General features: G+C 38.8%; 1 protein-coding gene across 1 annotated transcript; it reads left to right on the forward strand.

Annotated features, from left to right (window-relative positions):
- The first annotated feature begins 2,147 nt into the window (after positions 1-2,147).
- On the forward strand, positions 2,148-15,335 carry cyth4b (cytohesin 4b). The gene is made up of 14 exons (XM_056372384.1): positions 2,148-2,317; positions 4,576-4,658; positions 4,769-4,824; positions 5,357-5,401; positions 5,730-5,796; positions 6,614-6,732; positions 6,978-7,058; positions 8,691-8,803; positions 9,051-9,199; positions 11,232-11,343; positions 11,762-11,838; positions 12,612-12,683; positions 12,820-12,974; positions 14,254-15,335. The coding sequence occupies exons 1-14, from the start codon at positions 2,299-2,301 to the stop codon at positions 14,333-14,335; spliced, it is 1,230 nt and encodes a 409-aa protein (XP_056228359.1). The 5' UTR covers positions 2,148-2,298; the 3' UTR covers positions 14,336-15,335.
- The last annotated feature ends 224 nt before the right edge of the window (positions 15,336-15,559 follow it).

Genomic DNA, 15,559 nt, shown 5'->3' on the forward strand with positions numbered 1-15,559 from the left:
AAATGAAGAGAAATAAAACAGTTTTACACACAACTCTATCTAAGAGTTAAGTTTAACTTAAGTTAATATTATGTAATTTTAAGTTTAATTTCAGTTTGTTAAGTGATTTAAATAAAAAGTTCATTACTACTACACAACACACAGACATGTTTGTAGTTTAGTTTTTTGTATTTATTAATTAATTTATTTATTATTTCAGTATTTCTGGGCGACAGATTCTCCATACAGTTATGCAAGTGATTAAGTAACATCACGTCAGTATATCAAAAATAAATCAATATCAAAACTTTTATTCTCTGACCAAAAAAAAAGGTGTAGGCTGAAGCCTGAGCTTCTTGTGCCTAACCCTTAACCCTCAACGAAGCATAATCCTGGCTTTAGCAATACAGCCGTGAAGCCAAACAAAGACAGTGTAAGTTTTTTATACGAACACAACAGTACAAGACAGAAACAGATAAACAAAACATGACGGCTTATAACTGTCAGTCATTTCTCAATGATTTAACAATAACATAATCAATTATTTGTCCATTTTCATGAACTCCACTGAATGAGCATTCTTATCAGAGCTGTTGCTTTCCAACTTTTATGAAGTATTTTGGTTTTAACAATATAACTTGAGTAACCTGCTCCTCCAATACCTTATTTGATTATGCTGTTGAGCTTTTTACGTTTCCTGAACATTACTTCAATTTTCCCCCAATAATATCCCTTTTTACTGAATCTCATAATGCTTATTAATTGATCTTTTTATGTCTTATATTCATTTTTCATTTCATGTTCTACATTCTACATTTCAGGTATTTTCTGTAGAGTTTGTTCTTACATGTATCCTGCAGTAATCCATGGTTTATCCACATATTTTTGCTTCCCTCTGAATTTTTTAACATGAAATTTCAGTACAGCCAGGAGTGCATTGTAAGCTTTTTCTGGATCATGCTCAAGTAGTTTAAGTTTAATTTGTAAAAGTGATATGTAAGTAATATAACATACACTACAGCACACAAACACATCTTCAGACATTCTTCAATAACTGTAATATTCCTTTTCTACCAGTAGATGGCACTTCAGCATCATTTCTGTCATTAATTATCATGTCCAAAACTTTGACTGTGCACAGCAGAGGAGCTCTTTGTTCAACTATTAAACCTATTCAGGTTTGCATCTAATTTTCATCAGTTTTTAATCTTTCTTAAGAGGGAAAATATTTTAGTTTTGAGGCAAACAGCTGATGCATTCATTAGATCAACCATGAGAAACTCCTGAAATATCCTCATTCCAGTTGTGATTATGTCTGTGCTGCTGAGTGAATTAAAATGACTTTATGCTGTTGTTGTTTTTCCAAATCCTTCAGTAATATGAAAATGTTCCTGCAGTGACTTGCTCATTGTTTCCTGAATGCATTGCAAGATTACTTATATCCATTTTTTGATGAAGTTGTATTTATATTTTAGTCATTTAGCAAATGTTCCAGATGAATTTCAATAACAAAAGACACTGTTCAGGATGCTGCGTGCAGAACCACCCATGTTGACCCTTCATGACTTCTGCTTTAATCAAACTTTATCAGATGTCAAGTCAAGAAGGAAGGTGATCCCACCTTCAAAATAAAAGTGTATAATTTGCAGTTAAAATTTTATCAAAGTCAACAGCAGGGCTGATAGGTATCAGGGGATCAATGCTTACATCACCATGTGATGCGATTCTGGGCTTTCAAAACTCACTTCTTGGCTCATGCTGTGTTTTGCAACCAAGACTCATCGTCCGAGCAAATTTCAAAACACTCTCTGTCACTTCCACTCATAGTTTCTCGTTTCTACCTCATAACAACGGAGGATGTGCTACCAGTGTTTCAAGACACCTCAGATCCAGAAAACTATTGTCAATGCAAAAAAAAAGAAGCAAATTAAAAGCCTGTATTATTTTGTTACCTGAGCTTTCCTAGACTGCTTTAGACCACTTCTCTTGTTTGTTCTGCTGTTATTGTGAGACTAGATTTTTTTTTTAAAAACGCCACAACTTACCGTCCCTTGATTGCTTCACTTTACTTAATAAATCATCAAATAACAGTTTTATTTTGAAGGAGGGTCTACTTTGTCATTCATTCTGGCTTCATGCAAATTTCAGCTTGACAAAGTGATGGATGGGGAAGAGGAGGGGTTAAAAGACAACATCTACTTCATTCAAGTGACACTGCACTATGTGCCGAGCAGCCTGCATATCTTGACACCTCCACTTGGTTGTTTTTAACTGTGTTCATATTGTGCCTATTTCTTTTTTTTTTTTTATTGGATATAAATGACTGATTTCCCAATGGGTAAGACCTGCTTTCTTTCTGTCTTTTGATTGCTGCTCCTCATATTTTAATTTTAATTTTAAATCTCCACAAAGACTTTAAAACATTTGTTGGCACTTTGTTTTCTACTTGTGTAATACAGAACATGTTGTATGACATTTTAGGGTGAGGAGTAAGAGACTGTTTTATGAAATATGATTATATTGTTTTTAATGTATTTATTTTGATGCATTATCAAACTATCCTGTTATTATTTATCCCTATATGGTGTCCCCAGCTTCTATCTGCTCACAGTGTCAGCTTTCTAATTTAGAAACAGCTGTGATATAAAAAAGAAATTAAAAATGAGCTTCATTCTTTCTGGTGTGACCTGTCAGTGCACTGTCAGAGCAGCTGGTGTTTAGTTATTTAGGTCACTGGTGCACAGTTCTTGGTAGACCCTTATCACCACACAGCGCTGAAATAGGGAAGAGACATTAAAACTCATATCACCATTACGCACATCACCGATAATTATATATAAATAGAGGTTTTCCATCCATCCATTATTAAAAGTCAAACTATCAAGTAACTTTTGGTCCACAGGCTTCTTTTTTTTAGAGATTTCAACCAAAAGTCTAAATGATGTAAAATGAGGAGTTTGATGATTTATGACATCAGCTTGTGTTACAAGAGATGTAAAGGAAGGGTGGGGAAGTGGAAGTCCTGTGGTCACATCATCAACACCATACAGCTCACAGATCTCTACACAAAGTGTAACCGTTTTGTTAACTTTATTTTTTTACAAGGTTTGTTTGTCAGTGCAGAAAGAAGCTGCAAACAGGTGTCTCTAACTTTATGAGATAAGTGTAACAATCAGTTCTAGCTGTTCTCGGACGTGACATTGTCTGCGTTGCTCAGAGATACATGTACATTTATATTACTTCTGTTTTTGTCTCGTGAGAACCTCTCTTTGGTGGCTGAAATTCAAAGCAGCTTTCTAACTTTACCCAAAGCTCCTTCCCTACATGCAACAGCCACAGCTGATTAGCCTATGCTTGTAGAAAGTAGTAGGACAACAGTTATAGGTAAGCAATTTGCAGACAGGGTACTCTGTGGAGCAGTTGTGCATTCAAATCTGATGCTACTGGAAAGTTAAGCATGGAAACAATAAGTAAACTTGCAGCTTATGGATGGATGGATGGATGGATGGATGGATGGATGGATGGATGGATGGATGGATGGATGGATTCAGGAGTATTCTGTGATATTTTCTAATCGTTACAAGCAATGATAACATGACTTTTATAAAATAATATAAAAAGCTAGCATTGCGCATAGCAAGTATCCAGGAGCATGAGGGTTGGGACCCCTGAGATAAAACTGAATGGTCAACCTTTGACAAAAAGTATACGGGAAAAAAAAAAATCAGCATTACACAAAATTATGTTTTTTCCTACTTTTTTTGTGAAGTACGAGATACTTTCACCTCTTCAGGTCCCTCAAGCAAGAAATCTAATGGAAATCTAAAATCTAAAAATGGCCTCTGACTATTACTATTACAGTATCAAGTTCAGGGAACTCTGGCTCACCTGGACAATAATACCTGTGACGCAGTGACATATGGAATTGTTGATATAGAAACCAAGTGCACGTTGTCACTCAGAACCAAGCATTGGTGGTGGTTGATGGAGATGTTATCTGTTGTGGAGATAACCTAGCAACCTTCTATCAAAACCAATTTACCAGTCATGAAGGTGATTTCTTATTATGACTGTGTCACTGTTTCATCATCACATCTGTGCGTCTGTCAGCTTCCCTCTTATTGGGAGTGGGGAGTGACAGCGGTTGGCAGACTGGAGACATGGCAGGAGCCTGTTTAGCTGTTAGTTTAAATATAGATCCATGTGTTTGCATGCTAATGTCTAAATGTGTGTTTTTCAAGAAATGCAAAAAAACCACAACACCTGTATCACATATCTTCCAGAGAAACCTCTATTCCCCTGCGCCGCGGTTATCTGTAAATATACAATACACTGATACCGCATGCAGATTTTTATTCAAATCATTCAAGAGGTGATATCATACTGACTGACATGGACTTGACTCTGTAAACCAAACATTTTCTTTGGTTTACAAAGTGTAATCCTTTGAAAAGGAAATCCTGCAATGGATGTCAACGGATTTGAAGAAAGTTGTGTGGCTTATTATTAAACGTGAAAAACTGATTCTTTATTGTGAGTGAAACCTGAGTTTCTGAGAATCAGTGTGACGTTTTTTTTGTTCTGATTTTTGATCAGTTTCCTCAGATTTTACAGCAGATGAGAAGATGGAGATTGAGAGCATTAAGACGTATAAAGAAGACCTAATGGATGATATCCAGGTAACACACATTAACGCAAGTATGGTAGTCAGACATCTGCCTTTTCTGTCAGTCTTTTAATTTAAGTGACTATTTAAACAAATGTTTTTCTTCCATTCTGCCCTGTCCAGAAGCTGAAGATGCAGATAGACAACGTAATGGCGGAAATACTCAGCTTTGAGGAAAAGTGAGTTTATTCTGGGGAAACCTGGCACCTGTTGAAACACCTACCTTACAAACCAGTGTAGTATTTTTTTTTTTATAGAACTACTTCTTTTTCTTTTCTTTTTTTTGTTGAACGTCCACCAAAATGCTCCTTTGTGATTCATTAAAGCCACATAACTGTGGATCTTTAACAACTTTCACCTACCACAGTGTTAGCGTCTGCTCCCATGAGTCTTAACCTTGTGGGAGGTGAGGTTGTTGTTTTATGTGAGCAGAGTATGTAGCAATTTCCCCAAGAATATGGACTTAAAATCCTCAGCATCATGTTCCAGCTTTTCATTAAAGATGCACTGGCTCAGGTTCCTGGTACAGATGCTAACTTGAAAAGGGGGCTGTCGATTTAAGGTTTATATTCCTCCACATTTGTGTGGGTACTATTGATGGTGTAAAATGATTATAATTAGAGTTAAGACTCTTTTTTTAATGCCAACAACATAACTTGTTTTGTTAAGAGAAGTCTGCTTCTGAAAATACACTTTATACCACTTTATTAGGTACACCCAGCCTAAACCAATACAGTCCGAGACAACAGTCCCAAAGTAAGTGCTCCCTTCCAGAAGGTTATAATGTTCAGTTCTTGTTGAAACTGTTTCAGACAGGTGCTGATTCAACTGTGTGACCATTCTGGAGACAGCAGTTTGACTTATACTACCCATTTATATCAATGAGGAAATAACACACCTCTCTGTATAATGCAGCACTGTTCAACAGCACCACACACTGCAGCCTCCACAATGATCATACAGTTGAACCAATCAGCATTTAGTACAGCATTAGTTTTATTACCTAATAAACTGCATCATTTATTAATTTTACAACTCTTCATGAATGCTCATTTGTCTTTCTTCAATGTTACTTTTCCTGCAGCAAGACAATAGAGAAGAACAAACAGTCCTCAAATGGGAAGAAGAAATTCAACATGGACCCCAAAAAGGTGAGCTCAGGAGTGTGTGCACACGTCTGTCATATTATAATATAATATAATATAATAATATTTGGCAAGAAATGACTTCTTGCAATTCTTAAAAAGTTTATCAGGGAGTGCCTCTGAGCGTCTTCGACTGAGCAGCTTTAGCGAGCAGCTGTCTTGCATGTCGCTTTGTGGACTTCCTCCCTCTCAACCACACTGGAGCCCCTGTGACTCTCCGAAGTGACACTGTCACAGGCCCATAGCAAAGTTTCAGTGGTTTCAGTGGCAGGTCAAGCTTGTCACTGTGTGGAACACGAATGCTTGCAACAACGAATACAAAGTTAAAAAAGAAAAAAGCATTATCGGTTTGGCTTACTCTGAGCTGCAGATGGTGTTTAAGAGTACCTGAACTTAAGTTTAGAGGTTAATTAATGTTTTCTTCTTCTGTTTGATGCCTTGCTGATACTAATGCAAGCATGTTAAAGTATGCAAAAGAGGTGTGGTAGAGAGGTGGTGTTGCATTAGTTGTTCCTGCAGTAGGATATATCTTTTCTTTTTTTTTTATTTTCAGAGCAAATCTATTTGAATCACCGTTTCCTTTTCCCTTCCAGCCCCCCCCCCCCCAGGAGAGAAAGGAGAAAGAGGAAGAGAGATTGGTTTTAGGGAATTGGGATTACAGAAACAGCGAATTCTCTCAGTCTTACCAACCATAGATGAGATCATTATGAAACTTGACACATTTAGCCGCAGCACAGTAGGAAGTGTGTGTCTCGAGCACTATATTATGAACTGGAAAATGCTAAGCAACAATCTGCTTTGTTTTGCATGTTTGCGTGTGCAGGGCATCAATTACTTGGTGGAGAACAAGCTGCTGGATGGAGGCGCTCATTCCATCGCCGAGTTCCTCTACAAGGAGGAGGGACTCAACAAGACGGCAATTGGAGAGTTTCTTGGAGAAAGGTGAGGAAGAGGAGAGAGGAGGGTAGGAAGCAGGAAGAAATACAAGGTAGATAAGAAAGGGGGAAGAGAGGAAGAGGAAAAGCCTAACCCTCTAATCCTATGAGAGGAAAAGAGGATACTCATGTAAGGAAGAATGGGGGGGGGTGAAGGAAGAAGAAAGGGGAACAGAGGGATTGTAAAGGCAGGTTCCAACAAGGTGAACACTTTCCTCTGGTTTCATGTATCTTCCCCACTCTTTCTCACAGGGAGGAGCTCCACCTCCAGACCTTGAAGGCCTTTGTGGAGCTGCACGAGTTCTCCGACCTCAACCTGGTCCAGGCCCTCAGGTAAGATCTCTTCATCGTCCCTCCTGTCTCATCTACGACTTTCATTTATCAGGAAAAACACATCAAAAAGAGATGTAACTAACCATTTTACCACTTTTCTATGACATGATTGCATAATCCAGATGAGAGTCACTTACTACTCAGCATAGATCACCAGCCACATCAGGCATGTTGTGAGCAGTGGGGGAAAAAAGTATTTAGATCTTCCATGTAGATAAAGAAATACAGTATATATCAATACCACACTGTAAAATCGTGTATTACAAGTAGAAGGGCCTGTACACGGAAAACAAGCGCACGTAAACATCGGTTTACTCATCGTGGGGAGAACTACTCGGCCTGGGAGAAGAGTTGCTTGATGTTGTTTGCGAGGGTTTTGTCAGGTCTGAGATAATGATCCTGTTGATGTCTGCAGGCTTATCTTGGTGGCTACAATAACAGAAATCCTGCATCACAAACCGCGGGTGTGAAGTTTGTTTGAGAAAGGGCCAAACAGATGTTCCAGATGTAAGAAAACCTCATTCAAAATCTTACTAATATGCTAATAACTAAAAAAAAAAATCAGTGGCAGTTTTTTGACAAATTATCTAACATCATTGTTTATTCAGTACTAAGGAAATTTAGCAACCTTCAACGAACACCATTTTCCACAAAGCCCCAGACGCTGCTGGGCTAAATGTCACGGCTCGAAAGAAGAGGCGAGTCTGTGAGCGAGCCGTGGGGTCGTGGTTAGTTCAGATATGTCTGTGATGACAGCGTCTGTGGGTTTCATGGACAGTGATGAAAGGATGGCGTAAATACCCGTGCTTGTAGTTTCTTCACCCTAGTTTAGTTTTTTTTTTTCTGTGCTCACAACGTAATTGTTGTTTAACTTTGTTAAAATCACAAAGGTTTGAGTTTCTTATAGCAACTGCTGTAGTGGAAATGGAGAGAAAGTGACCCAGAGGAACACGCTTCATTTATTCAGAAAGACTGATGAAAGAAACGCTACATCAGAGATTGTATTGAAGCTAGTAGAACAGAAGTTAGCGTGGACATGACGGCTCTCTGTGAAAAGACAATGTTGGTTGCATTATGGGAAATGTGGGCTCAAGCTTAACACATACTATTGATTTAAAGCTGCGACATCTCTGCCTCTGCTGCGGCCTCACAGAGCCGATGGTGCAGCTGTTGATTCTTAGCTTCGTTAATCTGTCTCTTGCAAGTCCTCCAACTCTAAGTGCAATACGAAACAGCTGGAGCGCCCCTTTAAGGAAAAGTACATAACTATAATAAGATAATATAAGAGAGAGTCTTTTATTAGCTGATTATGTTTCACGAAGCAACTAGTAACTATATCTGTCAAGTAAATACAGTGAAATAATAAATACGCAGCAACAAATTCAAATGAAATAAATATTCAATAAAATACATTGTGCCTTCGTATAGTAACTGATGAGTTGCATGACATAACTGGAAAGAAAAGGAAGGAGTCATAATAAGTCACTCTGGAATTATCTAGTATTGAATTAATAACATTTCCTGTGCACTCACTCGCCAGACGTGTGGGTCAGCCACATTTCACACACCTCAGTAAACATGTATACAGTGTCATACAGGGGTCTTATTTTGTGGCGGCGTGTTTTTTGACAGGCAGTTTCTGTGGAGTTTCCGTTTGCCTGGCGAAGCCCAAAAGATCGACCGCATGATGGAGGCCTTCGCCACGCGCTACTGTGACTGCAACGCTAATGTCTTCCAGTCGACCGGTGAGCTTCGACAAATATGCATCCGTCCACCTCCTCTCTGGTCTGCGTGTGTGTGAGAAAATGTTTTTGTGTTGTGTAGAAGTGGATGTGTTTGACGGACTTGAGTTTGTCTTTGTGACTTTCATTTCTTCTTTTGTCAGATTTTTTCTCTACTCTATATTTATATGAACTACATTATAGAGTTATAAATATTTCACTTCCACCTATTTTTTTGGTGTGTGTGTTGCATCTTCCTTTAAAACACCAGACACGTGCTACATCCTGTCTTTTGCCATCATCATGCTGAACACCAGCCTCCACAACCCCAACGTGAAGGACAAGACCACTCTGGAGCGCTTCATCTCCATGAACAGAGGCATCAACAACGGAGAGGATCTACCCGATGATCTGCTCTCGGTGAGAACCTCCAGCCAATCACAGTGTCCAAACAGAAACACCAGGAAGCAGTAATCCAGATGGTAACACAGCTGACATTTCAGCTTCTGGGAGTTGATTGTTCATCTATTTTTGCCTTTAGAGATTTGATTATTAGCCCCTACATGTGTAACAACACAACCAGATCACGGCACAATGCATCATACAAAGTGAACTATATTTTGGGGGTTTTTAAAGTTGGAACAAAGACGATCTGTAGCTGTAAAAATAACAAAACTATACATACAAACAATGTCCCTTTTAATAACATTTGTAATAACTAACCTGAAGATTTAAAGATTGTCTATAAAGAATGTATATAGAATAAGAACACCGTCAACATATATCCATGAAAAGACCCAAACCAACAGTGTATTAGTCTCTTCCAATACTCTCTGACTTTCTTTCCCTGTCTGTGGCACTCACCTCCAAGCGTATTTATTCCTCAGGTGTAAATCATTAAAACTTAGTCACAAAAATATGGATTCACTGTTTTTAAAGTATAAAGTAAAGTATAAATAATTTCCCTAAATTGTAGCAAATGTTACTCAAACACAAGTTAATAGTAATAAATACTAGTTGGGGACTATTTTCAGCTGCAAATTAATACACATTCAGTGCTGTAGTGAGTATTTATGGTGACTCATAAATACTCACCATGTCACCCAGTGCAACAGTGTGGCTCATTGAGGTGTTTTAAAAGTTTTAAAGAAAAATGATGAAGCTCTATGACTCGGATTTCATCCGATTTGTTAACAAAAAGAAAAATACTGTATATTACCATCTTTACACTCTTACACCCATATTAGCCATCATGGTTTTATGGTGTAACATATAGTCACTATTATCAGTTAGGTGGTGAAATAAGTAAAAGCCCAGTTTCAAAGATTTTGATGACTCAAATGACTTTAAATCACCAAAGAAAGTGGTAATTTTACTGTGTTATTCAAGTGCAGATTTTTTTGGGTGGAGTTACTGAATGCAGTGTAGGTGGTTTTCATTTAAAGGAGCTATTTGTAAGTTTTCCTATTGCTACATAGCCAGTGTTAGCATTAACAGCTGTTTACTCACCAGTCTAGAGGAAACGTTATGAATTCAGTATCAAACTTCATTCCTTTACTCACCAACAGCTGTCTCCAGAGGTGGAAAGAAACACCAATGTTAACTCTTGTCTATATCACATCTTTTCTTCTACTGAAGTTAGCATGCTAACTAGCTTCCCCCGGCCCGTCTTGGCACTTTCTGATAGCGAGTCACTGTAGCCTCGGGTCAGCCCTGAAGACGTAGCGCAGCTCAGAGAACGTATTATAACCTCTTGTGTTATAAAGACAACCACCACCTTCTCCCGCCAAGAAACCACATTTGGTGGCAGAGAAAACAAATAGCCCCTTGGTGCCAAATATGAAGATTATTATTCAAGTGAGTTTTGTTTAGAAACCCCAAAAAAATGCCAGTTTCACTTCTGACTCTTTACATTTTCCAAGGTCAAGTTTGTAGTTTGACTTTCATAGAGTAAAAAGGAAGTTTAAAATCAAACAGAAAATGAGTGTCAAAATTAAACACAGAACCACACAGTACTTTCCCTACTTTCAAAAATGATACCACTGTCTCACGATCACATCATCTAGAACAGAAACACGCACACACAACCATATCCAGGTTGTTTTCATGCCAGTGTTTCCACCTGTACGTGACAATGAGCAGTAGGCTGTAGGAGATGGTAATGTTAAACAGTGTCCCAGACTGTGGGCTGGTGTTGGATTAACGATACATAAACACACCAAATGTCCCACTCTCCCTGAAAACGGCTGATTCATCGTTTCTCACTCCGAAGTCACACATACACACAGCGGTGTCTCAGTTTGAGTGAATGTAATAACTGACAACATCTTGACATCTTTAAGCATTTACTACGGCTTTTGTTCACCATGTATGTTCAATAGATGGAACAAGACGTTCAATAGCAGAACATTTTTTTATGTTTTCTTTAACTATTCAATTCTTTTCCACTCAGAAACTGTATGAGAGCATTCGCAACGAGCCTTTCAAAATCCCAGAAGATGATGGGAATGATCTGACTCACACCTTCTTCAACCCTGACAGAGAAGGCTGGCTCCTCAAACTTGGTAAAACAACTCTCTAAAATACATTTTTATTGTGAACAATTTGGGCTTTTAAAGAAATGCAATTTCCTATAAAGCCGCAGTATCACGAACCGGGCCCTACAGAGGAGAGAGGTTTAAATGTGCTTCTTGTGTGCTGCGTGACAAAGCTGCTAAACAAGGTTTTAAAAACAGGAAAGTACAGAGGAAGCACTAAGAAAATGACCCAATATTGGAGCATACCCTAAGTGTGCATGTAAACCACACAACGTCATGGGTTTATAAACACGGAAGTTCAACGCCTCTCAAACAACCGCTAATATTTGTATGTTGGTCAGTTTGTTGTGCAGTGACACAACTTTTGAATTCTTGTTATAGTCTCCACTGACAACCGATAACACAGCTAATAAGCTACATTTTCTTTGCTGTGTCTGTATCTCAGGAGGCCGAGTGAAGACGTGGAAGAGGCGATGGTTCATCCTGACCGACAGCTGCCTCTACTACTTTGAGTTCACCACTGTAAGGCCGCCACACTGCTCCTTCTTAAGTTATCGAGGCATAAAATACATATGAAAGTCTCTCAAGCCCTGTCCTTACTTTTTTTGTTTTTTAAACTTTTCTCGCTATTTATCCACCAGTCGGGTGGAGACCGTCCTCGATAGAGAGACAATACATACAAGTAGTCATTTGTCCAAATGCTTCAAATGAACTCTTGTACTCTATAATTAAGTTGGTTGCTGCAAAACCTCTTGGAGAGACAGTAACAGTGTGTGGTAGGGCATAACTTTAACCACAGAGATGTGGGTTTCTCTTCATATCGACGCTACCTTTAGCGAGAAGTTGTAGTTTTGAAAGTCTAACCAGACATTAACCAAAGAGGTGGCTGATCAGAAAAGGCTCACTGGTTGTTTCTAAGAAGTCATATGGCTCATTGTACAAGACATTTTGTTTGTCACATACAAATTACAAGTTAATGCTTTTAATTATGTTGTATTGTGTTAAATTTTAATTGTAACAAAATGCATTTCTATTTTCAGTAGAGTCACAGATTGTTACATTACAGATCATAATTCACTGTCGAGTCGAGTCAGAATTTTATTTATATAACCTAATATCACAAATTACTAATTTGCCTCAAGTGGCTTCAAAATCTGTACGCTATTACGAAACCATCTGTCTCTCCCGCTTCCCTTCTTTCCTTGACGCCAATGATATTGGTTCTCTCAGCTCTTTCTTCTTGCCCTCCTGATACATCACCCGACTCACTCCATCTCTTTCTAATCCATGTGCAGGATAAAGAGCCCAGAGGCATCATCCCTCTAGAGAACCTCTGTGTGAAAGAAGTGCCGTATCCCCGCAAACCGGTAAGTTCCTGCCAGCTGTGTTTTCTTTCATCACAAACACGTTAATAATATATATATATATAAAATATAACGATCATTTGATAGATCAATAGAGAGATTTATAAATTGATTATCACATGATTCCTGTGTCGTCTAGTACTGTCTGGAGCTGTACAACCCCAACAGTCGAGGGCAGAAGATCAAAGCGTGTAAAACAGAGACTGACGGACGAGTGGTGGAGGGGAAACATCAGTCCTACACCATCTGTGCCGCCAGCGCCGAGGAGAGAGACTCCTGGATCGAGGCCATCAGGTCAGACCACACACACACACACACACACACACAAACACAAACGAACACATACACACACAAGCATGCAAACATCAACACAAATAGCACTATAACATCTACACCAGACACATCAGAAAACATTACGTTATTTTCACTCATGGAAAACTCACACATCCACATGCACATTCCCGCAGTCTTGTTTGCCTGTGATCATCATTATTGAGCAGCTTCACTCCCTAAACATTTTTTCATATCTATTTTTCATATTTAAGAGTAACTCTCCGCTAGAGAGTTACTAGAGCGTGAGAGGAAAAGCGTTGCTGCTTACCTCTGATGGTTGAAAGGTATAAGTCTGGTAAACATATGTCCACTCTCAACATCACAGCGGGGTGAAGTCAGGTTGTGCAGAGAGCATGTAAGTCACCACTAGTTGGCAGTGTTAACAGTGTTGTTTGGAAACATCAGCATTCATTTGGAGTCATGTTTTTGTCAAGCTGATGAATAGAAGTCCAATTCTCACTCTCCTTTTAGCTCTGGTCTGGTCTTTCTAGTACGTGGGCTCTTTAGTTGCTCCACTTTGTCCCGAAGCTAACCGTTATTTTCATCTGTCTGCCGTTTGGTGTGAAGAGTAGCATACAGTGAGTTTTGCGTAGCTTTTTTTGAGAACAGCTGCCTGCTGTCTCTGGAAACAGTGATGATCGCTGTAAGAGTCACCAAAAGAGTAAAGTCGCTGTTTTAACCAATGAGCTGAAAGACGCTAAAACGCTCCAAAGAACTGAGGGGAACTACAGAGTTGGGCTACACTTTTAGTAAATGCATTTGATCCATTGTAATATTTAAATATTGATTGAAGTATCATTATATACCCTAACCCTAACCTAAACGTGATTCTAACCTCAACCTTAAAATCAAATCTTGACCCCTCAAACAGCACTTTGTGAGGTCGGGCCAAGATGTTGTCACAACAATGGTTTCAAACCAAAATTTGTCCATGCAGCCATAGAAAGACATGTACACAGACACACACACACTTGTCTTGTGTGTCACTACTTATGAGGACCCTTAATGAGGTAATGCATTCCCTCGCCCCCTAATCTAATTCTAACCTTAACATTAAAACCAAATATTTACCTTCAAACAGTCCTTTGAAGTCAAAGATTTAAGACTGCCATTTGTTCTTAGATAGATAGCTATGCAAGCACACACACACACACACACACACACACACACACACACACACTCTCACTCTCCCATATTGCTAGTTTAGCGTCTTCATCACAGTCTTCTTTACTTCAAACAGAGCAAGTATCACCAAAGATCCGTTCTACGACTTGGTCTCAGTCCGCAAGAAGAAGGTCATAAACCAAGCGCCTCAGGACTGAGCTGTCCCCCTATGGATGCTTACGGGTACTGCACCACCGAGGGATTTTGACCCCCTTTCACTTGTATTTAACACTGTGCAACACATCTGAGCGAGGACACTGGAGGCCAGACAGACTGGCACTGAGGGCAGTTGTTTGGGCTAAAAGAGGGACTTCTCTTTCCACTTCTCTTTTTACAGACTGAGCTTAACAAAGGTGGAAAAACATTGACTCGTTTCTGTTGCCCTCCTTCTTCACGTGACAAGCCACAGAGCGTCGACAAGATGGTGTTAGTGAAATCTCTTCAGCGGTTGTGGATTTTTTTATTTTTCTGTTTACATCATCATTAAAGAAGTGGCTGTGTATTTACCACACTTGTTTTTGTATCTCCTATACATGAGAGGATTGGTGCCATTTGGTTGATGATGGTCTACTCCACAAGATTTAGTTCCATGAAGACAAATCATGCATGTGATCTCTCAGCAGTTCCGTGAATGCTATAAAAAAATAATTGCAAAAAGCAGTGTCTTTCTCAGCTTCCTAACAGTTCTCACACGGCCCAGACACTTGCAAGTAAAGTAACAGTAAACAGCTTACTGTTTCTGTCCAGTGGGTCATTTTAAGGTTCAGTACAAAAGTAAGGGTCTTTAAGTTGTTTATGAGATGCTCCAGTTTGTACAGAAATAATTTCATGCATTTTCTCAAGCATTTTGGTATTTACTCTTTCCATTGTTTCTAAATTTGTGATACTTTATAGAGTGACGTAGGATTTACCTTGTAATATAGCCTGCTTTTTTTAATGTTTCACTTAATTATAAAGCAGTGCAATAAGTGCAATATGAATTAGGTCTGATTTTTTACGAATGCAATGTGTACGCTGTAAAATCTTAAAGAAATTGTTGAGCTGTTTCTTATATTGTAAGCCATTGTAACGACTGTACACCATATAGTGTGTATCATTGTAAGTATTGTATGCGTTTTGGTCTCATGAAATAATTATTTAATAAAAAAATTCAGTTGACATGTTAGACTGGATGCTGATTTTGGATCAAAGGGCAGATTGACAGCTGTGTTTTCAGCTGAGTGCACTTTGAAACCATTCGACCACACCTCACTTCCTCATATTTACTTCTTTCTGTGTGCCTGCTGATTTTATCTGTTTGCATCATTGCATGTGGCTCTTGAAGCACCAACGCCACCTTTGCGGTATAATTCAAAATCACATACACAAGTGTAGAAACCAGC

This window comes from Seriola aureovittata, chromosome 3 (genome assembly GCF_021018895.1).
Source record: "Seriola aureovittata isolate HTS-2021-v1 ecotype China chromosome 3, ASM2101889v1, whole genome shotgun sequence".
NCBI lineage: Eukaryota > Metazoa > Chordata > Actinopteri > Carangiformes > Carangidae > Seriola > Seriola aureovittata.

Excerpts from the sequence above, each read along its gene's own strand:
- cyth4b (XM_056372384.1), top strand. Across the intron at positions 4,659-4,768 it reads ACCTAATGGATGATATCCAG|AAGCTGAAGATGCAGATAGA; the intron begins GTAACACACATT and ends TGCCCTGTCCAG. Across the intron at positions 7,059-8,690 it reads AACCTGGTCCAGGCCCTCAG|GCAGTTTCTGTGGAGTTTCC; the intron begins GTAAGATCTCTT and ends GTTTTTTGACAG.